Source organism: Callithrix jacchus, chromosome 5, assembly GCF_049354715.1.
Source record: "Callithrix jacchus isolate 240 chromosome 5, calJac240_pri, whole genome shotgun sequence".
In the NCBI taxonomy this organism is placed as follows: domain Eukaryota; kingdom Metazoa; phylum Chordata; class Mammalia; order Primates; family Cebidae; genus Callithrix; species Callithrix jacchus.
In genome coordinates this window covers 164,345,002-164,368,197 of record NC_133506.1, presented here as the reverse complement: position 1 = coordinate 164,368,197, position 23,196 = coordinate 164,345,002, and the positions used below count along the sequence as shown (strand labels likewise).

General features: G+C 39.8%; 1 protein-coding gene across 1 annotated transcript in view; it reads right to left on the bottom strand.

Annotated features, from left to right (window-relative positions):
* GTF2F2 (general transcription factor IIF subunit 2) overlaps positions 1-23,196 on the bottom strand; it is a 157,285-nt gene that overhangs the window by 117,877 nt on the left and 16,212 nt on the right. The window contains exons 3-4 of the mRNA XM_002749026.7: positions 14,390-14,408; positions 12,070-12,214 (exon numbers count right to left, since the gene is read on the bottom strand). Coding sequence (XP_002749072.1) covers positions 12,070-12,214; positions 14,390-14,408 — 164 coding nt within the window. The remainder of the gene's footprint in view (positions 1-12,069; positions 12,215-14,389; positions 14,409-23,196) is intronic.

Sequence of the window (23,196 nt, the reverse complement as noted above, 5' to 3'; positions counted from 1 at the left end):
GGTAGACTTTCTTCAGATACTTCATCCAAAACAGCAAATCATTACAGATGGAATACAGAAATGAAGATGAAAATCCAGCTTGTCTTTTAAGCCAGACATTAATGATATCTGCAAAATGGCACTCTCTTCACTATTTTTTTTTTTTGGAAAATAGATTTTTAAACAAAAATGTTAGTATGTAATGTATAAAAGAGCCCTGAGACCAAAAAGTTTAAGAAATGCTGCATTAGGCCGGGCGTAGTGGCTCACGCCTCTAATCCAAGCACTTTGAAGGCCAAGGCGGGCGGATCACCTGAGGTTGGGAGTTCAAGACCAGCCTGACCAACATGGTGAAACTCTGTCTTTAAAAAAAAAAAAAAAGAAAGAAATGCTGCATTCAAGTGATGACAATAATTAAATTATGATAGATAAGGTAAATAAAGTCTCAGAAAGTCCCACTGCATGGCAATTAGTAATATACATCTGGCGACAATTCAGGAAACAGAGTGTAATTCATGTTTTAAACCAGTAACAAGAAAAAAAGTTCAATGAAAAAGTACTTTGAATGCGTATAAGCACACATATACAAAAGGCTTAATTCAAACCTCTCAAAATCATATACCTGATACAATGTTTCCCCAAAAAATAAGGAAATGCACCAAATTAATGTTTCCCATAAGCACCCAACAATCCAACTTAAAAATGAAAACATGGCCAGGCGTGGTGGCTCACACCTGTAGTCAGGAGTTGGAGACCAGCCTGGCCAACATGGCAAAAGCCCATCTCTACTTAAAAATACAAAAAATTAACCAAGAGTGGTGGCCCACGCCTGTAGTCCCAGCTACTCAGGAGGCTGAGCAGGATAATCACTTGAATCTGGGACATGGAGGTTACAATGAGCCGAGATCACACCACTGCCACTGCCCTCCAGCCTCAGTGACAGAGTGAGACTCAGTCTCAAAAAAAAAAAAAAAAAACGCTTACCTTTATTTTTCATTTACTACACTTGCAGGATAGTACCATACAGGACAAATGATAAATTCTACAGTTTCAGTTAAGTTTTTAAAAGGACTGGTAATTCAGCATCTTCAAAGAGCATTTCCATTGCTGTACTTTGTTCTTCAAATACAAATGAAGATATTCTTAGTCATATTTGGAATTGGTATGTGTTACCAAATTCAACCTTGAAAGTAAATAAGGCAGGCTACCATCAATAATCTTAGCTGCTACTTTTTCTGGGGACTATGTCTCATGACAATATAATATATATATAGAGTGGCTAACCAAATGTCACAGAACATAGTATTGAGCTAATCTGATAAGCCAAGAGAAAGTTTAAAAAATCATCTGTGACTTAAAAAACGATGAGTTTGTGTCCTCTGTAGGGACATGAATGAACCTGGAAACCATCATTCTCGGCAAACTGACACAAGACCAGAAAATCAAACACCGCATGTTCTCGCTCATAGGTGGGTGTTGAACAATGAGAACACATAGACACAGGAAGGGGAGTATCACACACAGGGGTCTGTGAGGGGGAAAAACAGGAGGGACGGCGGGGGGTGGGGAGTTAGGGAGGGATAACATGGGGAGAAATGCCAGATATAGGTGATGGGGAGGAAGGCAGCAAACCACACTGCCATGTGTGTACCTACACAACCATCTTACATGTTCTTCACATGTACCCCAAAACTTAAAATGCAATTAAAAAAAAATTTCACTCACAGACACTTAAAAAATAAAACACTATGCCCACCCCCCAAAAAAAATCATCTGTGGCTAAGATGATGTTTGCAGGGAAAAAGAAAAAAAAATCATCTGTGCCAAAATATAATAAGCAAAAAATAAAGTGAGGAAGAAAGGTACTTAATATTTGATTCTGAATCTCAAGTGTCTCAATAAAAACACTGTGAGGCCAGGTGCAGTGGCTTATGCCTGTAATCCCAGCATTTTGGGAGGCCAAGGTGGGCAGACAGGTCAGGAGACCAACACATCAAGGCCAACATGGTGAAACTCTATCTCTACTAAAAATATAAAAATTAGGGTGTGCCTGTAGTCCCAGATACTCAGGAGGCTGAGGCAGGAGAATTGCTTGAACCCAGGAGGTGGAGGTTGCGGTGAGCCAAGATCATGCCACTGCACTCCAGCCTGGGTGACAAAGTGAGCCTCTGTCTCAAAAACAAAACAAAATGCTTTGAAGCAAGAATATCTGAAGGGAGACTAGCCATCATGTAAGTCGCTAAAACAAGCTACCTCACTTAAAACCCATTCTAAAAAGTACCATTGGAGTACTATTAATTCCTAGGAGGAAACGAATGATTTCAACACATCTGCTTTCATGACCCCAGCACTCTGCACAGATGTGTTCAATGCTATAGTGGGTACCATGGACATAAGCATGAGATACAGTCCTCTGCCCACAAGGTTTAATAATGGGACAAAATGAGGAATAGAAACTTACTGCCATACGAGTCCAGATAAAGGAAGAATCAACAAAGGATCCATCAGTAAGGGAAGGCTGATTATGACTATAAAAGACAAATCTCTGGCAGAGGAAAAAGAAGGGGAAAAGCAGAGGCCACTGTGTAGGAAGGTATAGTAAAGGTAAGATTCCACAGATGGGGGTGGAAAGGGGCTGAGGATGATTGGTGGACTTTTCAGAGGGTTGCTTTGGATTAAGTGGCATAGTAGTCTGTTTTCACACTGCTGATAAAGATAATAAGACCGGGTAATTTATGAAGAAAAGGAGGATTAACAGACTCAGTTCCACATGGCTGGGGAGGCCTCACAATCGTGGCAGAAGGCAAAAGGCATGTCTTACATGGTGGTAGACAAGACAGAATGAGAGCCAAGTGAAAGGGGAAACCCCTTATCAAACCACCAGATCTCATGAGACTTATTTCACTACTGCAAGAACAGTATGGGGGAAACCGCCTCCATGATTCAATTATCTCCCACCAGGTACCTCTCACAACATGTAGGAATTATGGGAGCTAAAATTCAAGATAAGATTTGGGTGGGGACACAGCCAAACCCTATCAAGTGGTATCCAGAAATGTGTATATGTGATTCCTACTATAGAAATGACAAAATGACCAAATATGAGAATAAGAGGAGACTAAGAATTATTATGGCCAAGACAGTAGAAGAATAATGTATCACTGGCAGAAACATGGATATATGGAGAATAAAGAAATGGAGAAATGAATTTTATGTTCTATCTCCTGGTTTCAGGTAATAAGAAATCCAAGTGGCAGGCTGGGCATGGTGGCTCACGCCTGTAATCCTAGCACTTTGGGAGGTCGAGGCACGTGGACAGCTTTGCACTCAGGAGTTCAAGACCAGCCTGGGCAACATGGTGAATCCCTGTCTCTATAAAAAATTTTTTAAAAATTAGCCATGCATGGTGGCATGTGCCTGTAGTTCCAGCTACGGAAGAAGCTGAGGTGGGAGGACTGCTTGAGCCCAGGAGGCAGAGGTTGCAGTGAGCTGAGACTGCACCACTGCACTCCAGTCGGTGACAAGATGAGACCCATCTCTCCGCATCCAACCAAAAAAAAACAAATCCAAGTGGACTATCTGTTAAGATAACTAAAGATATAAAGCTGGATATCAGGTGAGTGAGTAGACCTCTGTTACTGCTACCAATGCAAGCTCTGATCCAAGCTTCTGTCCTATCTCCCCTGGATTACGGTAACAGCCTCCTGGTCCCAGCCCTGTCCCTGCCCCATGGTCTCTTCTCAGCCTACCAGTGAGAGTAAGTAAGTCTTTAAGATGTAAATCGAATTTATATCACTATTCTGCGTAAAACTCTCCAGTGACTTCCCTAAAAGCAAAATCCAAAATACTTTTCACGGTTTACAAATCTTCTCATGATCTGCCACTGCCAACACCCACCCTTCTTCCCTGGCCTCACAGCCCACTACTCTTCCCCTTGCTCACCCACTTTACCCACACTGACCGCTTGGCCACTCCATGAACATGCCAGGCTTGTTCTCAACTTGGAGCATTCGTCATTACTGCTCTCTGACCTTAAAAACTCCTAGCTTGCTAACTCACTCCACATGGCTACCCCTTTTGCCTCCCGCAAGACTGTTCAACGTCTTTCACCTTCTCAATGAGGTCCCACTCTGACCATGCTATTTAAATTGCAGGTCCCACCCTCAACCTGATGCTCCTGAGCCTACTTCCCATTTTATTCTGAGAAAACTGACCAACTTCTAGCCAACGATATGATTTACTTATGTTTGTTGTTGTCTCCTCTTAGTAAAATGTAAGACCACAAGGGTTGAGCCTTTGCTTGCTAAAGTATCCCAAGCCTAAAAGGGAGCCTGAAAAAAGCAGGCACAAATACTAATTTATTGCATTAATGAACTGCTACAAAGGAGTCAAAGATAATAAAAAATGAAAGCAAAAAAAGTCACTGTTATCAGCTCTACCCCTGACCATTTCTTTCAATATTTTCTAAGTCAGTAATGGCTTTTCTATCCACCCAGATGCTTAAGCCAAAAAAAGCCTGGAAACATTCTAGACTTCTCGATCTTCCAATTCCCCATAGCTGAATCATCACCAAAAGCTGTCAAAATAACCTCGAATTCTGGTTGACTTACCTGATGGCAAAAAGGTTTAAAAAAAGAAAATTACCTCTATTATCCCTAGAATATAATCCATCTTTTCCACTCCCATTGCACGAGTTCAAACTTTGTTCATCTCTAACATTTTTGCTCTAATGAATTTTTAGATAGATACGACAGAGGATGACAGGTAAAAGAATATAAAGTGAAGAATCAGATTCGTGAAGGCTAGAGAGATAAATTTTATCCTCACTATCTTTCTTCCTATTCATATACTTCAAAGTCCAGCTCAAACATGGTCTCCACTTCTGAAGCCAGTTTCCTCAGGCAAAGTACACACGCTTTTCCTCCTCTTTGAACATAACTCGATTACAGCACTTGGAGCATTTATTCACATACCAGTTGCCGCACTGGACAGGAGTCGAATCTTATTCTAGCACAGAGCTTAGCACCAAAAATATCTATTGAACAGATGAATGAACATTTTTGTCTAGAATTGGCAGTTACAGAGAATAATATCTAAGAGCCAGATATGACGGTGCATGCCTGTAGTCCCAGCTACTCAGGAGGCTGAGGTGGGAGGGTCACTTGGGCCCAGAAGTTCAGCCTAGGTAACATAGTGAAACACTGTCTCAAAGAAACAACGAAAAAAGAAGAAAATCTAACTCTGAATAAAAGTAGGGATGCCAAAGACAGAAAAAAATAGAAATTATCTATAGTTACCAAGAAATAGTAGATAAAAATACTGAAATGAAGACCCAAGGTGGGGAAACGTAAGGCCAAATACATGAGATATTTCCACAGAGATAAGAGTAATGGATAAGAGAGAGTTCCACAAAAATAACAAGAGAAATATTAAAAGATCATTTTGAATTTCACAAAGGCAAGCAGAGGGGGAAGAAGGGGTAACCCAAAATGGCACATACAAATAAAATATATTCTCTCCGACAGGAATATTGGACTAGAAACAAGTTAACTGGGTTCATACAATGCTGATGACATGCAGATTACTTTAATTAAAGAGAAAACACTGTAAACTTACCATCAGTCCCCTCTAATTCCCTCTCCCGAAAAGATACCCAAATGTACCAAATTCAGTCATTGGGAAAATGGGCTCAAAGGTAGCCTCTCAAAAACCAGCAAAATCACATTAACAGGAGGAAAGTTATTGAAACTAAAACTCCTAACATACTGAACTCAAGTGTGGTTTCAAGCTTCCTTACTAACTGCATTTTTATGGACCTGTGCACTATTTAAAAGAAATGAAGAGCCTAGAAAAGCAGGTACAATTTTATGCTTGATAGAAAAACGTAAAAAATATTCAAAATAATGCCTACCTCATTTATATTTCAACATAAAATCAACTGCTTACTTCCCGTAAAATGGCTTAGTCACTCACTCTGGCAGTTCATAACCAACCTAGGTTAACACTAAGGTACTGGTTCTGTAGCTTTTCTGGGCCAGAGATTCCTCTGAGAGGCCGATGAAAGCTCTGGTCCCGTCCCATAGAAAAGTACACACATATACAACAAATATCTAACATTTCAATATGGCGCAGCAGCCACACAGCCCCTGCTGTTCTATTTATGACTTCCACGAGGTCCAAGGAACCCACTTGCAGAACTGCTGCTTTAATGACTAGAAATAGCAAATACATAAGACTCCTCAGAGGAGATAAACTACTAACAATTCCAGAGCTTTTTTCTTGGTCACGGAGGCAACTGAGAAACATTTAATATAAAAATCCCTATTGGCTGGATTTTATCAAGTGATATACATCCAGATTGAGCTAAAACGTATGCAAGTGCCTTAAAATAAACTTGAAACTTTCAGTGTTTAAAAATAAGGTACAATATTAATAACAACAGCTAATATTTGAGCATTCGTTCATTAAATACTGAGCATTGTTCTAAGTGTTTAAATGTATTCATATTTACACATAAATGTCAATAAACTATTATCCTCATTTCATAAATGAGGAAATTAAGACACAGAAAGGTGCAAAGAATCAAGGAACAATGACTTGAAACAGAAATAATGAGGTTAAGAAGCAAAAAACTGTTACAGTGTATCATAACCAATAGCAACCTAGGACTGCACTTTCCCTATCACAGTTCTACAAAGCAGGAACATACTGTCCAAGCCCCAGAATCAGGAAGGCAATCTTAATTCTCGTCCATATCCCTGCCAAGATAATCCTTATATAACAACATTCCCTTTAGAGTACCCTGTAGCCAGAAATGTGAACGTGAAATGTCCGAAAAGATCACAACACTGAAGTATTTTTTAAACGTAAAATGGAAGACGAATTTTGAGGCTAACAAATATCAGCCTTCTAAACCACTGTCTTCGTAGAAGTACCAGGAATAAATCATGCTTTAAAAAAATTAGTCAATAAAATGTAAAAAATCTGAAATAGGGTACTTTTTTCTACGAAAAAAAGTCCAAGTTTCTCTAACTCAAACTTTGATCAAGGCTATGCCTTCCTTTTACTATCTTGGTGCCATGCCTCTTCCATTCTAGGGACAATCACAAAAGTAGAGAAAATCTCACAGGTTCAACAGATCTTATTAAATCCCATCAATCAAAAGGTACAGAGTTGTAAAACTCTTGTTGGTGGGAAGAGGGTACTGAGTCTCCCTCTTCTTTTTTTTTTTTTTTTTGAGAGGAAAAAAAGAATGAAAGAGAAAGAAAAAAAAGAGTAAAAAAAAAGAATGAAAGAGAAAGAAAGAGGAAGAGAAAGCGGGAGAGAGAATGGGAATGCTGCTTTATTGCCCAGGCTACAATGCAGTCTAAAAATGGGTATTGAAAACCTCTTTTGGGCCGGGCACGGTGGCTCACACCTGTAATCCCAGTACTTGCGGAGGCCAAGGTGGGTGGATCACGAGGTCAAGAGATCAAGACCATCCTGGTCAACATGGTGAAACACCGTCTCTACTAAAAATACAAAAATTAGCTGGGCATGGTGGTGCGCGCCTACCCAGCTACTCAGGAGGCTGAGACAGGAGAATTGCCTGAACCCAGGAGGCAGAGGTTGCAGTGAGCCGAGATCACGCCATTGCCCTCCAGCCTGGGTAACAAGAGCAAAACTCCATATCAAAAAAAAAAAAAAAAAAAAAAAGAAAACCTCTTTTATGCCAATAATTGTGCTTAAATGGAGACAGGAAGGAATAAGGGAGGAAAATAACAAACAAGCAGCCAACCAATATTTCATTTAAACCTGTGAAATGCTATGCAATTGCTAAGGAGTGATTTACTTCCCAGTATATAGTCACTTTTAGAGTAGGTGTGATGTGCTGACATGAATGTATGTTTTGTGTATTTGGGGTGGTGAATTCTATAAATGTTTGTTAAGTTTACTTATTCCGGGTCTGAGTTCAAGTCCTGGATATCCTTGCTAATTTTCTGTCTCGTTGATCTGTCTAATATTGACAATGTGATGTTAAAGTCTCCCACTATTATTGTGTGGGAGTCTAAGTCTCTTTGTAAGTCATTAAGAACTTGCCTTATGTATCTGGGTGCTCCTGTATTGGGTGTGTATATATTTAGGATCGTTAGCTCTTCTTGTTGCATTGATCCTTTTACCATTATGTAATGTCCTTCTTTGCCTCTTTTGATCTTTGTTGCTTTAAAGTCTATTTTATCAGAGGCGAGAATTGCAACTCCTGCTTTTTATTTATTTATTTTTGCTCTCCATTTGGTTGGTAAATCTTCCTCCATCCCTTTGAGTTTTTGTGTATTCTTGCATGTGAGATGGGTCTGGATGCAGCATACTGATGGGTTTTGACTTTCCATCCAATCTGCCTGTCTGTGTCTTTTGATTGGGGGATTTAGTCGATTTAAATTTAGGATTAGTAATAATACATGTGAGTTTAATACTGCCATTTGATGCTAGCTGGCTGTTTTGCCCATTAGTTGATGTAGATTCTTTATTATGTTGATGCTCTTTACTTTTTGGTATATTTTTGTAAAGGCTGATACTGGTTGTTCCTTTCCATGTGTAATGCTGCTTTCAGCAGCTCTTGTAAAGCAGGCCTGGTGGTGATGAAATCTCTGAGTACTTGCTTGTTCACAAGAGTTTATTTTTCCTTCACCTGTGAAGCTTAGTTTGGCTGAATAAGAAATTCTGGGTTGAAAGTTCTTTTCTTTAAGGATGTTGAATATTGGCCCTCACTCTCTTCTGGCTTTTAGGGTTTCTGCTGAGAGATCAGCTGTGAGATTGATAGGCTTCCCTTTGTGGGTAACCTGACCTTTCTCTCTGGCTGCCCTTAGCATTTTCTCCTTCATTTCAACCCTGGTGAATCTGACAATTATGTGCCTTGGGGTTGCTCTTCTTGAGGAATATCTTTGTGGTGTTCTCTGTATTACCTGGGGTTGAATATTGTCCTGCCTAGCTAGGTTGGGAAAGTTTTCCTGAATAATATCCTGAAAAGTATTTTCCAGCTTGGATTCATTCTCTTCGTCACATTCAGGTACACCTATCAAACTGTAAATTAGGTCTTTTCACATAGTCCCATATTTCTTGGAGACTTTGCTCATTCCTTTTTATCCTTTTTTCTCTAATCTTGTCTTCTCATTTTATTTCATTCGGTTGGTCTTTGACCTCTGATATCCTTTCTTCTGCTTGATCAATTCGACTGTTAAAACTTGTGCATACTTCACGAAGTTCTCGTGTTATGTTTTTCAGCTCCATTAACTCACTTATATTCCTCTCTATATTGTCTATTCTCGTTAGCATTTCATCAAACCTTTTTTCAAAGTTCTTAGTTTCTTTGCATTGGGTTAGAACATATTCTTTTAGCTCACAAAAGTTTTTTATTATCCACCTTCTGAAGCCTAATTCTGACAACTGATCACACTCATTCTCTATCAGGCCTTATTCCCTTGCTGATAAGGAGCTACGATCCCCTGAAGGAGGAGGGGCATTCTGATTTAGGATGTTTTCAGCCTTTTTACACTGGTTTCTTCCCATCTTTGTGGATTTATCCACCTGTCGTCTTTGTAATTGCTAACTTTCAGATTGCGTCTCTGAGTTGCTGTCCAGATTGTTGGTGGTGGTGTTATTTCTGTTTCTTTGTTTTCCTTCAGCAGACTTCCCTCCCCCACAGAGCTGAACCTTTCTGGGTTCAGCTGTGCTTGCTGTGGAACTCTCAACAGTCAGTGTTTCCAATTGCTGTTTTTTTGTGGGGGTGGGACAGCTGAACCGGATCACCTGGCTCCCCACCTCAGAGCCCCCTTTTTTTCTTTTCCTAATGGAATGGTTGATTCTCGCCCAGGTGCCCCAGTCTCCCGCCGAAAAGGTGCCGGGATCTATGCCATTTCCCGGGTGGCGACCGTGCCGGCTGAAACAGCAGTGCTGAGATGCATGGCACTTTTCTGCCCAGGAATCTCCCAGTGTGGCTCCCGGCTTCAGTCCCCCTCCCAATCAGCTGAATGGGTTACTGCCTTCTCGGAGCTCCAAACACCAACTAAAAGGGCACCCAGTCCCGCATACTCCGCACTGAGAACCGCCAGGCCAGGCTGCCAGCAAAACAGTCGCGCCGGCCAAAAGAGTTGTGCTGGCGACCCGTGGGGCTCCTCCCCTGGGAATCTCCTGGTCCATAAGCAACAAAAATTCGTCTGGAAGTCTGGCGTCCACTCAGTCCCTGCGCCTTCACTGGGAGCTGCAACCCTGAGCTGCTGCTAGACGGCCATCTTGGATCTCTCTGGAGTCTCCCTCTTCATCCAGGCTGGAGTGCAGTGGAACGATCTTGACTCACTTCAACCTCTGCCTCCCGGGTTCTAGTGATTTTCCTGCCTCAGCCTCCCAAGTAGCTGGGATTACAGACACCTGCCACCACACCAGGCTAATTTTTAAATTTTTAGTAGAGATTGGGTTTCACCATATTGGTCACGTTGGTCTTGAACTCCTGACCTCAAGTGATCCACACGCCTCAGCCTCCCAAAGCGCTGGGATTATAGGCATGAGTCACCACACCCGGCCAAAACTAAAACGATTTTTTTTTTTTTTTTTGAGATGGAGTTTCGCTCTTGTTACCCAGGCTGGAGTGCAATGGCACGATCTCGGCTCACTGCAACCTCCACCTTCTGGGTTTAAGCAATTCTCCTGCCTCAGCCTCCTGAGTAGCTGGGATTACAGGCACGCGCCACTGTGCCCAGCTAATTTTTGTATTTTTAGTAGAGACGGGGTTTCACCATGTTGACCAGGATGGTCTCGATCTCTTGACCTCGTGATCCACCCGCCTCGGCCTCCCAAAGTGCTGGGATTATAGGCATGAGTCACCACGCCCAGCCAAAACTAAAACTCTTAACATACATTCAAATATGGTTTTAATTTCAGACAAATATCAGATTCTTTAGATAGGCCTATACTATGCCCTGAACAATGTAGCATGCAATAGATATTTGCTGAAGGGTTGAATCTTCTCTAGCATAAAATGGATGTATTGAGGGTACCGTTACTTTAACTTCTGCCTCCCACACTCCTACACCACTAATTATTACAGCATGAAAACACTGCAGTGAAACCAACCTTCTACCTTCAACAATGTAAGCAGAGTTATAATTTACCATTTTGTTATACTGTACATCCAAGAAGAAAAAAAAGTAATTTTTTAGATCATTTTATGTAGCCATTGGTAATCCAAGATACCACAAAAAAATTTAGGAAGATGTTCCTTTTTTTAAACAATCATGTTCTTAACATACTATATAATTTCTTTGAAATGTTTGATGAAATGCAACAAAAGCACAAATATTTTCTTTTATCAATAAGCTTTTTGAACGAGATATGAGAAAATTAGCTCCATTAAACTGAGGTGGCCTATTGCTTTAATAGTATTCTAAACTCAATGAAAGATAAAAATCCCACGAGGAAAATACAGTCATGCTGAATGTGTGCCACAAGAAAGTTCCCTCTGTATTTAGTTCACAAGTGGAAACATTTGCTTCTGATTTACTGAACTGTTAAAATATCTCATTGCAAACACATAGAATCTTAAAACTCTATGTGGAACCTTCTTGGAAGCCAATATCAATTAAAAGTTAATCTCTATGCAGTAAAAGGGGCCTCTTGATATATAAAGCATACAAGACGAAAAATTCAGACTAAAATATTCCCTAATATCAAGCATTATTTTTTAACTACAACTTATACTTGCTGAATATCAATTTACTAAAACAAGCAAGGATGACCTTATCTTGGCAAAATTCAGAATACTGTTTCTTCAAATCTTAGAATGCATCTTGATGAACCACATTCTTCCATCTGCTTTGTTCTATATCTTCATATCCCAAATCGAAATTAAACCCTTCTCAAGTAGTGGCCAAAATTTCACGAATCACAAGAAAAGACACAGAGCAGAGAAGCGGCACGGTATGAATAACAGAGGCAGACAAAATGAGAGATGGAACAGTCTTGGTAACGACCTTAAAAAAGCAAACGGAATGTATGTTGAGACAGAAAATCTATACAACATGGACGGGAATCACATTAAATAATTCCATTCCCACTTACCTGACGAGCTCTCAGTAAATACTGTTAACGTTTGTCCTCCGACACTTTGCAAGACAAATGGATGTTCTCTAGGAGCACTGACTGAAGCCGGTTTTCCGCCAATATCGTGAATATTTGCAAGGTCCTCATTCAAAGTAAATGACACCTAATAGACACATTAACCAGAGATTATAACAGACTTTTATATTCAAAGTACATGTAAAAAAAAATTTTAGTTATAAATCAAATTTTTTAAAATGTGTTTTCCAGTCATCATTAAACACTTGAACTTTATTTAAAAAGCCTTAATACTTGGCCAGGCGCGGTGACTCACGCTTGTAATCTCAGCACTTTGGGAGGCCAAGATAGGCAGATCACGAGAGGTCAGGAGTTCGAGACCAGCCTGGCCAACATGGTGAAACCCCATCTCTACTAAAAATGCAAAAGTTAGCCAGGCGTGGGCGTGGTGGCACTTGCCTGTAATCCCAGCTATTTGGGAGGCTGAGGCAGGAGAATTGCTTGAACCTGGGAGGCGGAGGTTGCAGTGATCCGAGATCCTGCCATTGCACTCCGGCCTGGGCAACAGAGCAAGACTCCGTCTCAAACAAACAAATTCCTTAATACTTGATCATAAAAAGAGAATGTAAACAGGACACAGCAGTGCACACCTATAATCCCAGCTACTTGGGAGGCTGAGGCAAGAGGATTCCTTGGGCCAGGAGTTATAGGCTATAGCTGACAATGAATAGCCATTGCACTCCAGCCTTGGCAACACAACAAGACCCTGTCTCTTAAAAAAAAACAAAAGAGAAACAATCTATTCCTGTCTGTCAGAATAATGGGGCTAATAAAAAAAAAAAAAAGAAAGAAAAACACCAAAATCACATCCTTTGCAGCAACGATGCAGCTGGAAGCCATTATCCTATGTGAATTAGTACAGAAACAGAAAACCAAATACCACATGTTCTCACTTACAAGTGGAAGCTAAACATTGGGCATACACAGACCTAAAGATGGAAACAACAGACACTGGGGACTCCAAAAAGAGAGGAAGAGAGGGGACAAAGGGTTGTAAAACTACCTATTGGTTACCATGTTCATTATTTGGGTGACAGAATAAATATCAGCCCAAATCTCAGCATCATGCAATACACCCATGTAACAAACCCACACATGTATCCCTGAAATAAAATTAAAATTACTAAAAGGAACACAGAAATAAAAAACAAAAACAAAAAGAATAATGGGGCTAATCTACCATTATGAAAAAAGACAGATTTCATGTTTTCTCTGGTCTGTAGCTAGAGAACTCTTTCCAAAACAGAAGTAAGATTATTTTTCCCAGCTAGGCGAGGTGGCTCACACCTATAATCCCAGCACCTTGGGAGGCTGAGGCTGGTGGATCACTTGAGGTTAGGAGTTTGAGACCAGCCTGGTCTCAAAAAATACAAAAATCAGGCAGGCATGACAGAACAAGACTCCATCTCAAAAAAAAGACGATTTTTTTCCTAAAATCTCTGAGGTCTGAGGTCAAGGGATCACGTCTTACTATCTTTTGTATCCTTATGATCTGACAGAGGGCACAGTGCATAGGAGGAAAATAATATTGCTGAATAAGTGAGTATTTTAATAATATTAAGAAAGCAATTGTACTTAAGGTTGAGGGGTGAAGTTAACTATTTACTCTGAAAAGCTTAAACACTCCCATAAACAGAGGATATATTTATTTTATAGGTCTTAATGACAACCATATGAGTACATGGTATTATTTTTGAATGTTTTAACAAATACAACTAAACAGTTACAAGGACAGCTCAATAATAAAGTTAGAATAAAAAGACATACTAGGTGTTCTTTCAAAATGCTTTTTATTATATACCAGATCTCCCCAAAAGAACACATTTTTACACTAAACAGACTCATAAACAAAATTACTCATCTCCTAAGCACTTAGGAAGATGATAAAGTATTTATTAAATATATCTCTACTATATGATAAGTACTATAAATCACAAACTGGACTCAATGGGTCAAAATCCAAAATTCTCAAAAATCCACATCAAATGCCTCTGTCACACTGAAGTAATACTAATATATTAGTAGAGTGTTATAGAAATTTTCATGGTACCAAGAGAGGGAAAATGTAGGTCAAAGAAGAAAAATTCTGAGAATGAACAACTAGAAAAGAGTCCATTCATTCACACAAAGGTGGCATTTATACCTTTATATGTTCCTAACCATCACCTGATGTAGAGTTTTCCAAAATTCAAAAGCTCTTTTTTCACTGTTACTAATGAAAAGATAGTCTTATGTTTTAACTGTAATTTCCATATAATCTTACCTCAGTCCTTCCTTGATTCCTAGAGGAGAGGAAAAAAAAATTTTTTAATTATTTAGATTTCAAGTTGTTTTCAAAGGTGAGTTAAAAGGTTTTAAAAAAATCGTCTTTATATAAAACATTACATTTACAGAGATAAACAAATATTTACCCTTGGCTCCCCATAACCATCCTATTTATAATCTTATAGGAAAAATAAACTCACATTAATCACACATCATTACTTTGCATATTATGAGTGTATGTCACTTAACACTATTATACTCTCTGCTAGTTCTATTTTGTCCAAATAATGATCTTATTACAATTCTTTCTTTTTTTCTTTTACTATTTCTTTCTTTTCTTTTTTTTTTTTTTGAGACAGGATATCCCTCTATCACCCAGGCTAAAGTACAGTGGCACCATCATGGCTCACTGCAGTCTTGACTTCCCAGGATCAACTGATTCTCTCATCTCAGGCTCCTAAGTAGCGGGGTCTATAGGTACGTTCCATCACACCCAGCTAACTTTTGTAATGTTTTGTAGAGACAAGGTCTCACCATGTTGTCCAGGCTGGTCTTGAACTCCTGGCCCCAATCCACCTGCCTCAGCCTCACGAAGTGCTGGGATTACAGGTGTGAGCCACTGTGCCAAGCCTTCTTACAACTCTTATCTTTATTTCTAAGCATTTTTGGCATTCGGCAGCATGTTAATACATATTTAATACCAGATCTACATAGTACTTTATCAAATGTTACTATTCATTTTACCTAGCTGAAGAGGTTTCATTTACTAATGAAATCTTAAACATCAAGTAACTGATGTTTAAATTATGAGCAATTAATTTAAATTACGAGCATTTTTCTCCATTATAAAACAATATATGCCCCTTATATAAATATTTTTAAAACAGACAAGCAAAAAGTAAGTTTTAAAATAGCCATAATTCCACTGTTAACATCTTGGTACAGTATCTTTCCACACTATTTTCTATATACTATATTTGAATTACTTTAAAAACGTCCATTTTAAATTTTTTTACAAATACAAAATCAGTATAAATCCTATATAAGAACTTAATTTTTAAAAACCATGTACTAAATACCTCCTATATGCAAAGTACCGAGTTTAAGGTCCCTGTCCCACCCAGCAGAAGACAAAAAAAGCATATCCATAAACTATAAAATGAGATAAATTTAAATACTCGACTAAGGGAGCCACAATGCACCAGGATCAGACAGGAAGACGCCATTTCTTCCATTTTAAGAGTTAAGGAATGGTTAAACAAAGAGGGAACTCTGAGCTGAGCTTTAAGGAGTACTAAGATCGCAATAAGTTGAAGTGGGGAAATATAATATCAGAAGTGAGAGTTGAAAAGTCACAAAAGGGTCTGATCACAAATGAGTGATCCGATTTGGCTAGAAGGGAAAGGCAAAATAAGGAAGGGTGGGAGATGAACTCTAAAGCAGAAGTGGAGCTCAACCATGGAAGCTCTCAAATATCACAGTACAAAGCACAGACTTTATTCTTTGGGCACTGGAGATCTGCAGATATTGTTTGAATAAAAGACTAACAAGTACGAAAATTTCCTACAGGAAACTTGTACTGGAAAATATATACAGAATAGACTAAGGGTGACTAGAGATAGGAAGACAGATTAGAAAAGCACTGTTTCTCCATAACATTCAGTTTATTTCCAACCTGCCTTCATTCACTCGCTCAGTTAATCACCCATTCTATTACAAAGAGTCTACTATACATCCACTATGCATTGTGCTTAGGTACATGGTACAGCGAAGTCCTGACTTCCTCAAGGAAGTCCCAGTTTAATGAAAATAGACAAGTTCAATCCATGAACAACTACAAATAAGACAGTTATATCTTGCCATAACAATAAAAACCTTATGGCAAAGGTATACATCATAAATGCACCTGCTATGGAAATGCAAACTAAAAAGCCAGGAAAAGAAGTGAGTGAGGGATGAGGCTGAAAACATGGGGAAATTCCAGGCTAAGGGAATAGCCCTAGTGAAAAAAAGAAAATATCTAGCACATTCTTCTGACACTAGCGAATGGCAGCCTGGAGTCAAATGGGAGAGTCACTTAGGACAGACTAAGGAATCCAGATTTTTCCAGATTTGTTTATGTAGGATTTCTCAGTCTTTTATACATTAAAATGCAATGTCAGACTCCTTTTTGTTGATGAAGTATCTTAAAAAGGTGAGAAAATTTTAAGATTTCACATAAAAATATGAGTTTCCAGCTTCTCTTACAAGAAGTAAAGATATGGCAAAGATTGGCCCCCAATTCAGCATGACAATACCCTCAACATGCATTTTGGGGCAGGCCCTAAATTCACCACAGTCCCTTCTCTGACACTCCTAAATTTAGCTTTTAGAGCTCAATTGAACATAACTACCTTTAATTTAGCTACCTATAAGGCAGAGGTGCTACAGACAAGCAAAGGAAACAATGCAGAAGACACATCCATAATGTTTACAGAATTCAACTGAGGCTAACACAAGCACCCGCACAGAAAATAAAGGAAGCTTGAACCGGCCAGTGGTAGAATGCAAGGAAGAGACACACAGCAGGTCACTGAATTGTTAGAACTAAGAGAAGAGGAAATGACTGGAGGTGGGCAGCATAGGAAAAAAGATGAATTAAAAATCATGTTGACATTTTCAGCTTGGTAACTAGATGCAATTAGGGAACACAGGAGAGGACAACTTCATTATCCTCATAACAGCCCCTTAACTGGAATGTTATAAGACTGATGAGCGCTAGATGAGTTAATATTCTCTAGGAAAGTAACTTGTTTTAAAAGAACGGCATATTCCCTTTTCTTGGTGTGTCAATATATGAAGTAGATATAACTTTTCTTATTCTACATTACAACTACAATATACACTTTGCATGATGACCTGTGCACAACATTTTCAATGCTCATTACTGTGCCATCTTGGGAAACTAAGGAAGCAAACATCTGGCCAGCTTTCACTGGCTTCTCACTGGCTGAGCATCTTCTCCTTTACTGCTGTGAGTCCATTTCTCAATACCCACAGCTACTTTTTTAGGCTAGCCTCATTGCTTTTGCCTTTCTTAATTTGTATTAATCGTGTCTTTCCTTTTTCTGACGCTTTTAAAATACTTACTGGATTTGATACCAATGGGGTCTGACTTTTCACTATCACTAACAGCCAATAAGCAGCACCTTTTCCAGGTTAAGAAAACTAATCAGATAATAGCAATACTCAACTGTGCTCATGGCTCTTGTTTTTGTTTTTAAAGACAGGGTTTCACCATGTTGGCCAGGCTGGTCTTGAACTCCTGACCTCACGTGATCCACCTGCCTTGGCCTCCCAAAGTGCTGAAATTACAGGTGTGAGTCACCACTCCTGGCCTCTTGTTTTTGTTTTTATTTTTGTGGCAGGGTCTTGCCCTGTCACCCAGGCTGGAGCGCAGTGGTGTGGTGATGGCTCACTGCAGCCTTGACCTTTTGGGCTGAAGATCCTCCTATCTCAGCCTCTGGAGTAGCTGGGACCACAGGCGCACATTACCACATCGGGCTAACGTCTGATTTATTTTTGTAGAGACAAGGTCTCGCTATGTTGCACCAGCTGGTTGAACTCCTGGACTCAAGGGATCTTTCTGCCTCGGCCTCCCAAAGTACTGGGATTACAGATATAAACCACTGCACCAGGCCTTGTTTTGTTTTTAAGTCCTATTTATACTTCCCCTAACTGAAAAATTGGGCTCAAAAACCATTAGGTGCAGCCAAGCAAGGTAGGCATCTTCTTCGGAGTGGGTTGGGTAGGATGGTCATAGTCCGAATGGGGTGAAGAGGATGTCATGGGGTGAAGCAGGCAAGCCGGGGTGAGGTATCAGAGACCAATCAGGTAAGGAGGGCATTGCTATAAAGGAGTGGCTCGGTAAGAAATGTGTCAGAGCCTGGCAGGTGAGAGCAGCCACATACAGGAGGACAACCTGAAACAGGATGCTGGAGCCTCAGTGGAGTAAGGAGGCATGCCTATGGAGGAGTGGGGAAGGCTCAGAACAGCAGTGGAAGCCTGAACAGGGGGAGGAGGGTGTCCTAGTGGAGGACGGCGTAAGGGGCAGCACACTGACGGGAGCCACAGCCCAAGCAGGGCAAGTAGGGTATTCGCATAGGGAGCAGGGAACAGACTGAACAAGTAAGTAAATACACTGAGGACAATAGGAACCTTTTGTACTTTCTCCCTTTCGGAAAAGAGGAACAAGAAAGAAAAGGAAGAAGACTAGAACTAAGTATGTGGTATTACACTGGAACTGGATATGTTAGTGCAAATTTGTGATTTCAATATATGTAAGTATAGAAATACAGATATAAAAAGGGATGATGGTGTGTGTGTGTGTCTGTGTGCGTGTGTCTGTGTGTGTGTCTGTGTGTGTGCGTGTCTGTGTGTGTGTCTGTGTGTGTGTGTGCCTGTGTGTGTCTGTGTGTGTGTGTGTCTGTGCCTGTGTGTGTGTGTGTGTACACATATGCCCCCTAGTTCTATTCACTGAGAAGGCCTGGAAGCAGCAATAAGCATTTGGGGCATCCAGATCTCAGTTTCTAAATGTCATTCTCCCCTAAAAGGAACCATGGCCAACTCCTGGGAGAAATGGCTAACTCCAGGGCTCAGGTAGAAATGTACAAGGTGAGTCTAAAACATCTCTCTATGTCAAAAAATAAGAGGTGCTCAAAGAATGATGAAGACATGTCAGAAGGACATGAATATGTTATCATTAATTCATCCTTACATATTAATCGTTCCATCACTTACCTATTACTTCCATGGGATAAATTCCCAGCAGTTGATGGAATTAAAAACAAAGAAACAGAAATTTATGGAATTGCTGGATGAAAGGCGTGAATATTTTGTTACTAATTTTTCTAGCTTCCTCATTATCCCAGTCCCAATCTACTGGATGAGCTTATCTGTCTGTCTCTCTAAGTAATGGCGGCATCAAGGACTGGACAAAATGCCTGAGCTGTGAGGTAACTGGCAGAAAACATACATTGTTGTGAGTAGGAATAAGTGTGCATGTTATTTAAGTTACACACACACGTTTTGCCAGACTGCCTTTCAGAAAGTTTGTACCAAATTAAACTCCCATCATATCATCAGCATAACACTGTTCTAAACTAAGTCAGTTTTTAACAGAAAAATTGTCTCGTTAATTTTTCGTTTCCATTCTTTTTATTATTAACGGGTCCCCACATGACCTGGAATGTTAAATGTGTTTAGAAATAAAGCTAGAAACGAAAAGTCTCTGGGATAAGCCATATTATCAGCACAAGTTATGTGATTATCAATAAGATCTATGTTGTATATATCAAACATTTGGAAAACTGAAGTATTCTGAGGTAGGATGGTGATGTAGAAAGGCTGCCTTTAAGATTAAACAAGCTAAAGCAAAACTATAAACTAATTTTTTTTTTTTTAGACAGAGTTTCACTCTTGTTACCCAGGCTGGAGTGCCACGGTATAATCTCAGCCCACTGAAACCTCCATCCCCCAGGTTCAAGTGATTCTCCTGCCTCAGTCTTCTGAGTAGCCGGGATTACAGGTGCACACCAACGTGTCTAGCTAATTTTTGTATTTTTAGCAGAGATGGGGGTTTCACCATGTTGGCCAGGCTGGTGGTCTCAAACTCCCGACCTCAGACGATCTACCCACTTCCCAAAGTATTAGGATTACAGGTGTGAGCCACAGCACCCAGCCCAGCAAAACTATGAACTAATTAAAATGTGGCACGCATCAGATGTCCAAAGATACAAAAAATAATCCAGGTATATTGGTTTAGAAATATCATATAAATTGCTTGATAAAAAGGGCCCAAATGTTACCAACTGTCAGAACAAGCTGTTACTCTCATCTTATTCATCTTATACTGGACTCTCCTCTTTTTGAGTATTAAGACAGAACCAAATTCAGGAAGAGCTGCATTCCAAGTTGCACATCTTTTCCCTCCTCTCGACCTCTCCCAATCTCTCCACCCAGAGCCCTGTCTACTGGAATGAGCAGCCATGCCACGTAGATCTCCTAGCTTCTGGCCTGGACCACACAGCAAGCTGCTGCTCAGCTTCAGGAGATCCGGTAAAGAGGCGAGGTCCTCCCACTCCACATTAGACACAATGCAGTATCTACCATCTAGACTGTGTATTATGCACGGTTACGCCAGCAGGTGAACTCTTATTAACTACATATTTTACATGCATCTGAACCTATGAGGTATTAATACCATCTCCTCAGATGAGGAAAGAGTGTAAACAACCTACCAAGTCACATAGCTAGTAAGCAACAGGGCTAAGGACTAAATCTCAGGCTGATTCCCAGGTCCATACTCATAACCAGTATGCCACACTGCCTTTCTCAAATCTTAGTTGTTTTCATTTTTTATCCAAATATATGTCTTTTTAACCCCAGGTAACCTATCACCTATAAACCTGCAAACTTAGAGGTTAATTTGCCTCTAAGAATCAATAGTTGATTCTACACTTAAAATATGTGAGGATAGTTTGCCTGGTCTGTCCTGTATCTTCTCTTAGTAGCCCTAGACTTTCAAACATTCCTTATAAGACATTCATTTTTTTTCAGCTTTCTGATTGTCCTAGTCCCACTCCACTGAATGATCTTATTCATCCATGCCTCTCTTTAAGTACAGCACTAAGAACTGAACATAATGTTTTCACTGTGAGCTGACTGGCAAGGAAAGGAGTAGGATTATCATTCCACTTCATTCTAAACAACAAACATCTATCAATGGGCCTTTTGTTTATAAGTTCATAAATTTGATGACTCATATTAAGCTCAAAATCAACTAAAATCCCGATAACCTAGTCACATGCACTGTAAGCCTTTCCTCACCCCTCCTACATTTGTTTAACAGTGAATTTAGTTAATATGAAAGCTAAGTAAATCAGGAAGGTAAACAAGACAGCCTGGAGAATACAGCCAGGAGACCAACTAGGGAACAAGCTGTTTTCAAGCATTTTCATAGCAGTCTTAGAGTACTAATAACTCTAAGTCCATTCTCATCAGTAAAAGCATCTAGATCTTCTACAAGAATGATTATGTGTTATGTTAGGTAGAAAATCTGCTAGATCTGTTGCCTATATATAGAACACACAAACATACACAATCTGCTTATTTGTCTCTGATGTTGGTATACATAGAAACCACTAGATTCCCTTTTAAGAAACTCTTAGGGCTGGGGCAGTGGCTCACACCTGTAATCCCAGCACTTTGGGAGGCCAAGGAGGGAGGATCACTTGAGGTCAGGAGTTTGAGACCAGCCTGGCCAACATGGTGAAACCCCGTCTCTATTAAGGATACAAAAAAATTGGCTGGGCATGGTGGCGAGTGCCTGTAATCCCAGCTCCTCAGGAGGCTGAGGCAGGAGAACCGCTTATTTAGCATGCGATCTTTAATATTTTACTTTAGCGATCAAAGTTGTTCCTTGAGATGCACATGGGTTTCTCTGAGCCTTGTTTCCTTTTACTGTTTTTCTTGTAATCATTTCCCCCTCCTCTACACCAAAAGGAAATATTATATTTCTCAACCAGGTATTTTCTTTACATAGAAGTTTCAGAAATGTAATATTCATGGTGGGACATGAATATTACATGGAAGGAGAACATTTGAGTTTATAAATATTTTAAGAAACGCTAAGCTATTTCATTTGCTTTATAAACACCCTATGGATTGGAAAGGCATTATTATCCACATTTTACAAACAAGAAGTATAAGGCCCAAAGCCAAACAAGTATCAACAGCCATTTAGGACTAGAAGCCACGTCTTGAGCTCTATAGTGAAGGCACTCCACAATACCATGAGGTTTGTCATGTAAGTACTTTCTCCTTTAGCCTGCCTGCCTTCAGTGACATACATTCCTGAGATTTTTGTCTTGGTTGTGGCTCCCATTTCAGTAAAATCTAATACAAAAATTCTGAAGTTCGTTACAGAACAGTAGCTAATTATGTGCATTACAAAGAACTTCACATTGGGAAAAAAAACTCCGCAGATTTCAACATTATTTTTCTCTTTCAATAAAACTATGACAACTCAGAAAAATGTGACACATCTACAGCTTTCAGGAATATGTTCATCTTATAAACTTAAATATACAAGTAAATAATATTTCCATATTATCTCAATGAATTCATATAAAGCCCTGCAAACAAGCAACTTTAAGGATAAGAAATCTGAAGTCAGAAGACTGAGTGACTTGTACAAAGCCTCACTTACAGGAAATGGCTGAGCTGCTAGAGTTTTCTGACCAACAAAAGGCCAGAATACAAGCCTGACTCCACCACTGACGTACAGTCAATCGTTCCTTGAGAAAACGAGATATTACAGTTGGCCCCTACATCTGTGGGTTCCATATTCGTGGAGCCAACCAATCGCAGACCGAAAATATTTTCAAAATCGTCTGGGAATGGTGGCTCATGCCTGTAATCCCCAAACTTCGGGAGGCGGAGGAAGGAGGATCCCTTAAGCCCAGGAATGTGAGACCAACCTAGGCAACATAGGGAGACCCTGTCTTTACAAAAAAAAAATCAAAAAATAAAAATTAGCTGGACATGGCAGCACTTGCCTATAGTCCTGGGCAACAGAGTGAGACCCAGTTTCAAAAAAGGGAGGAAAACAACTAGTAACAACTATTTACACAGTTTTTACATTGTATTAGGTATAAGTAATCTAGAGATGCTTCAAAGCATACAAAGGATGTGTGTAGGTTATATGCAAATACTGTGCCATTTTATATAAGGGACTTGAGCATGACAGATTTTGTTATGGGGGAT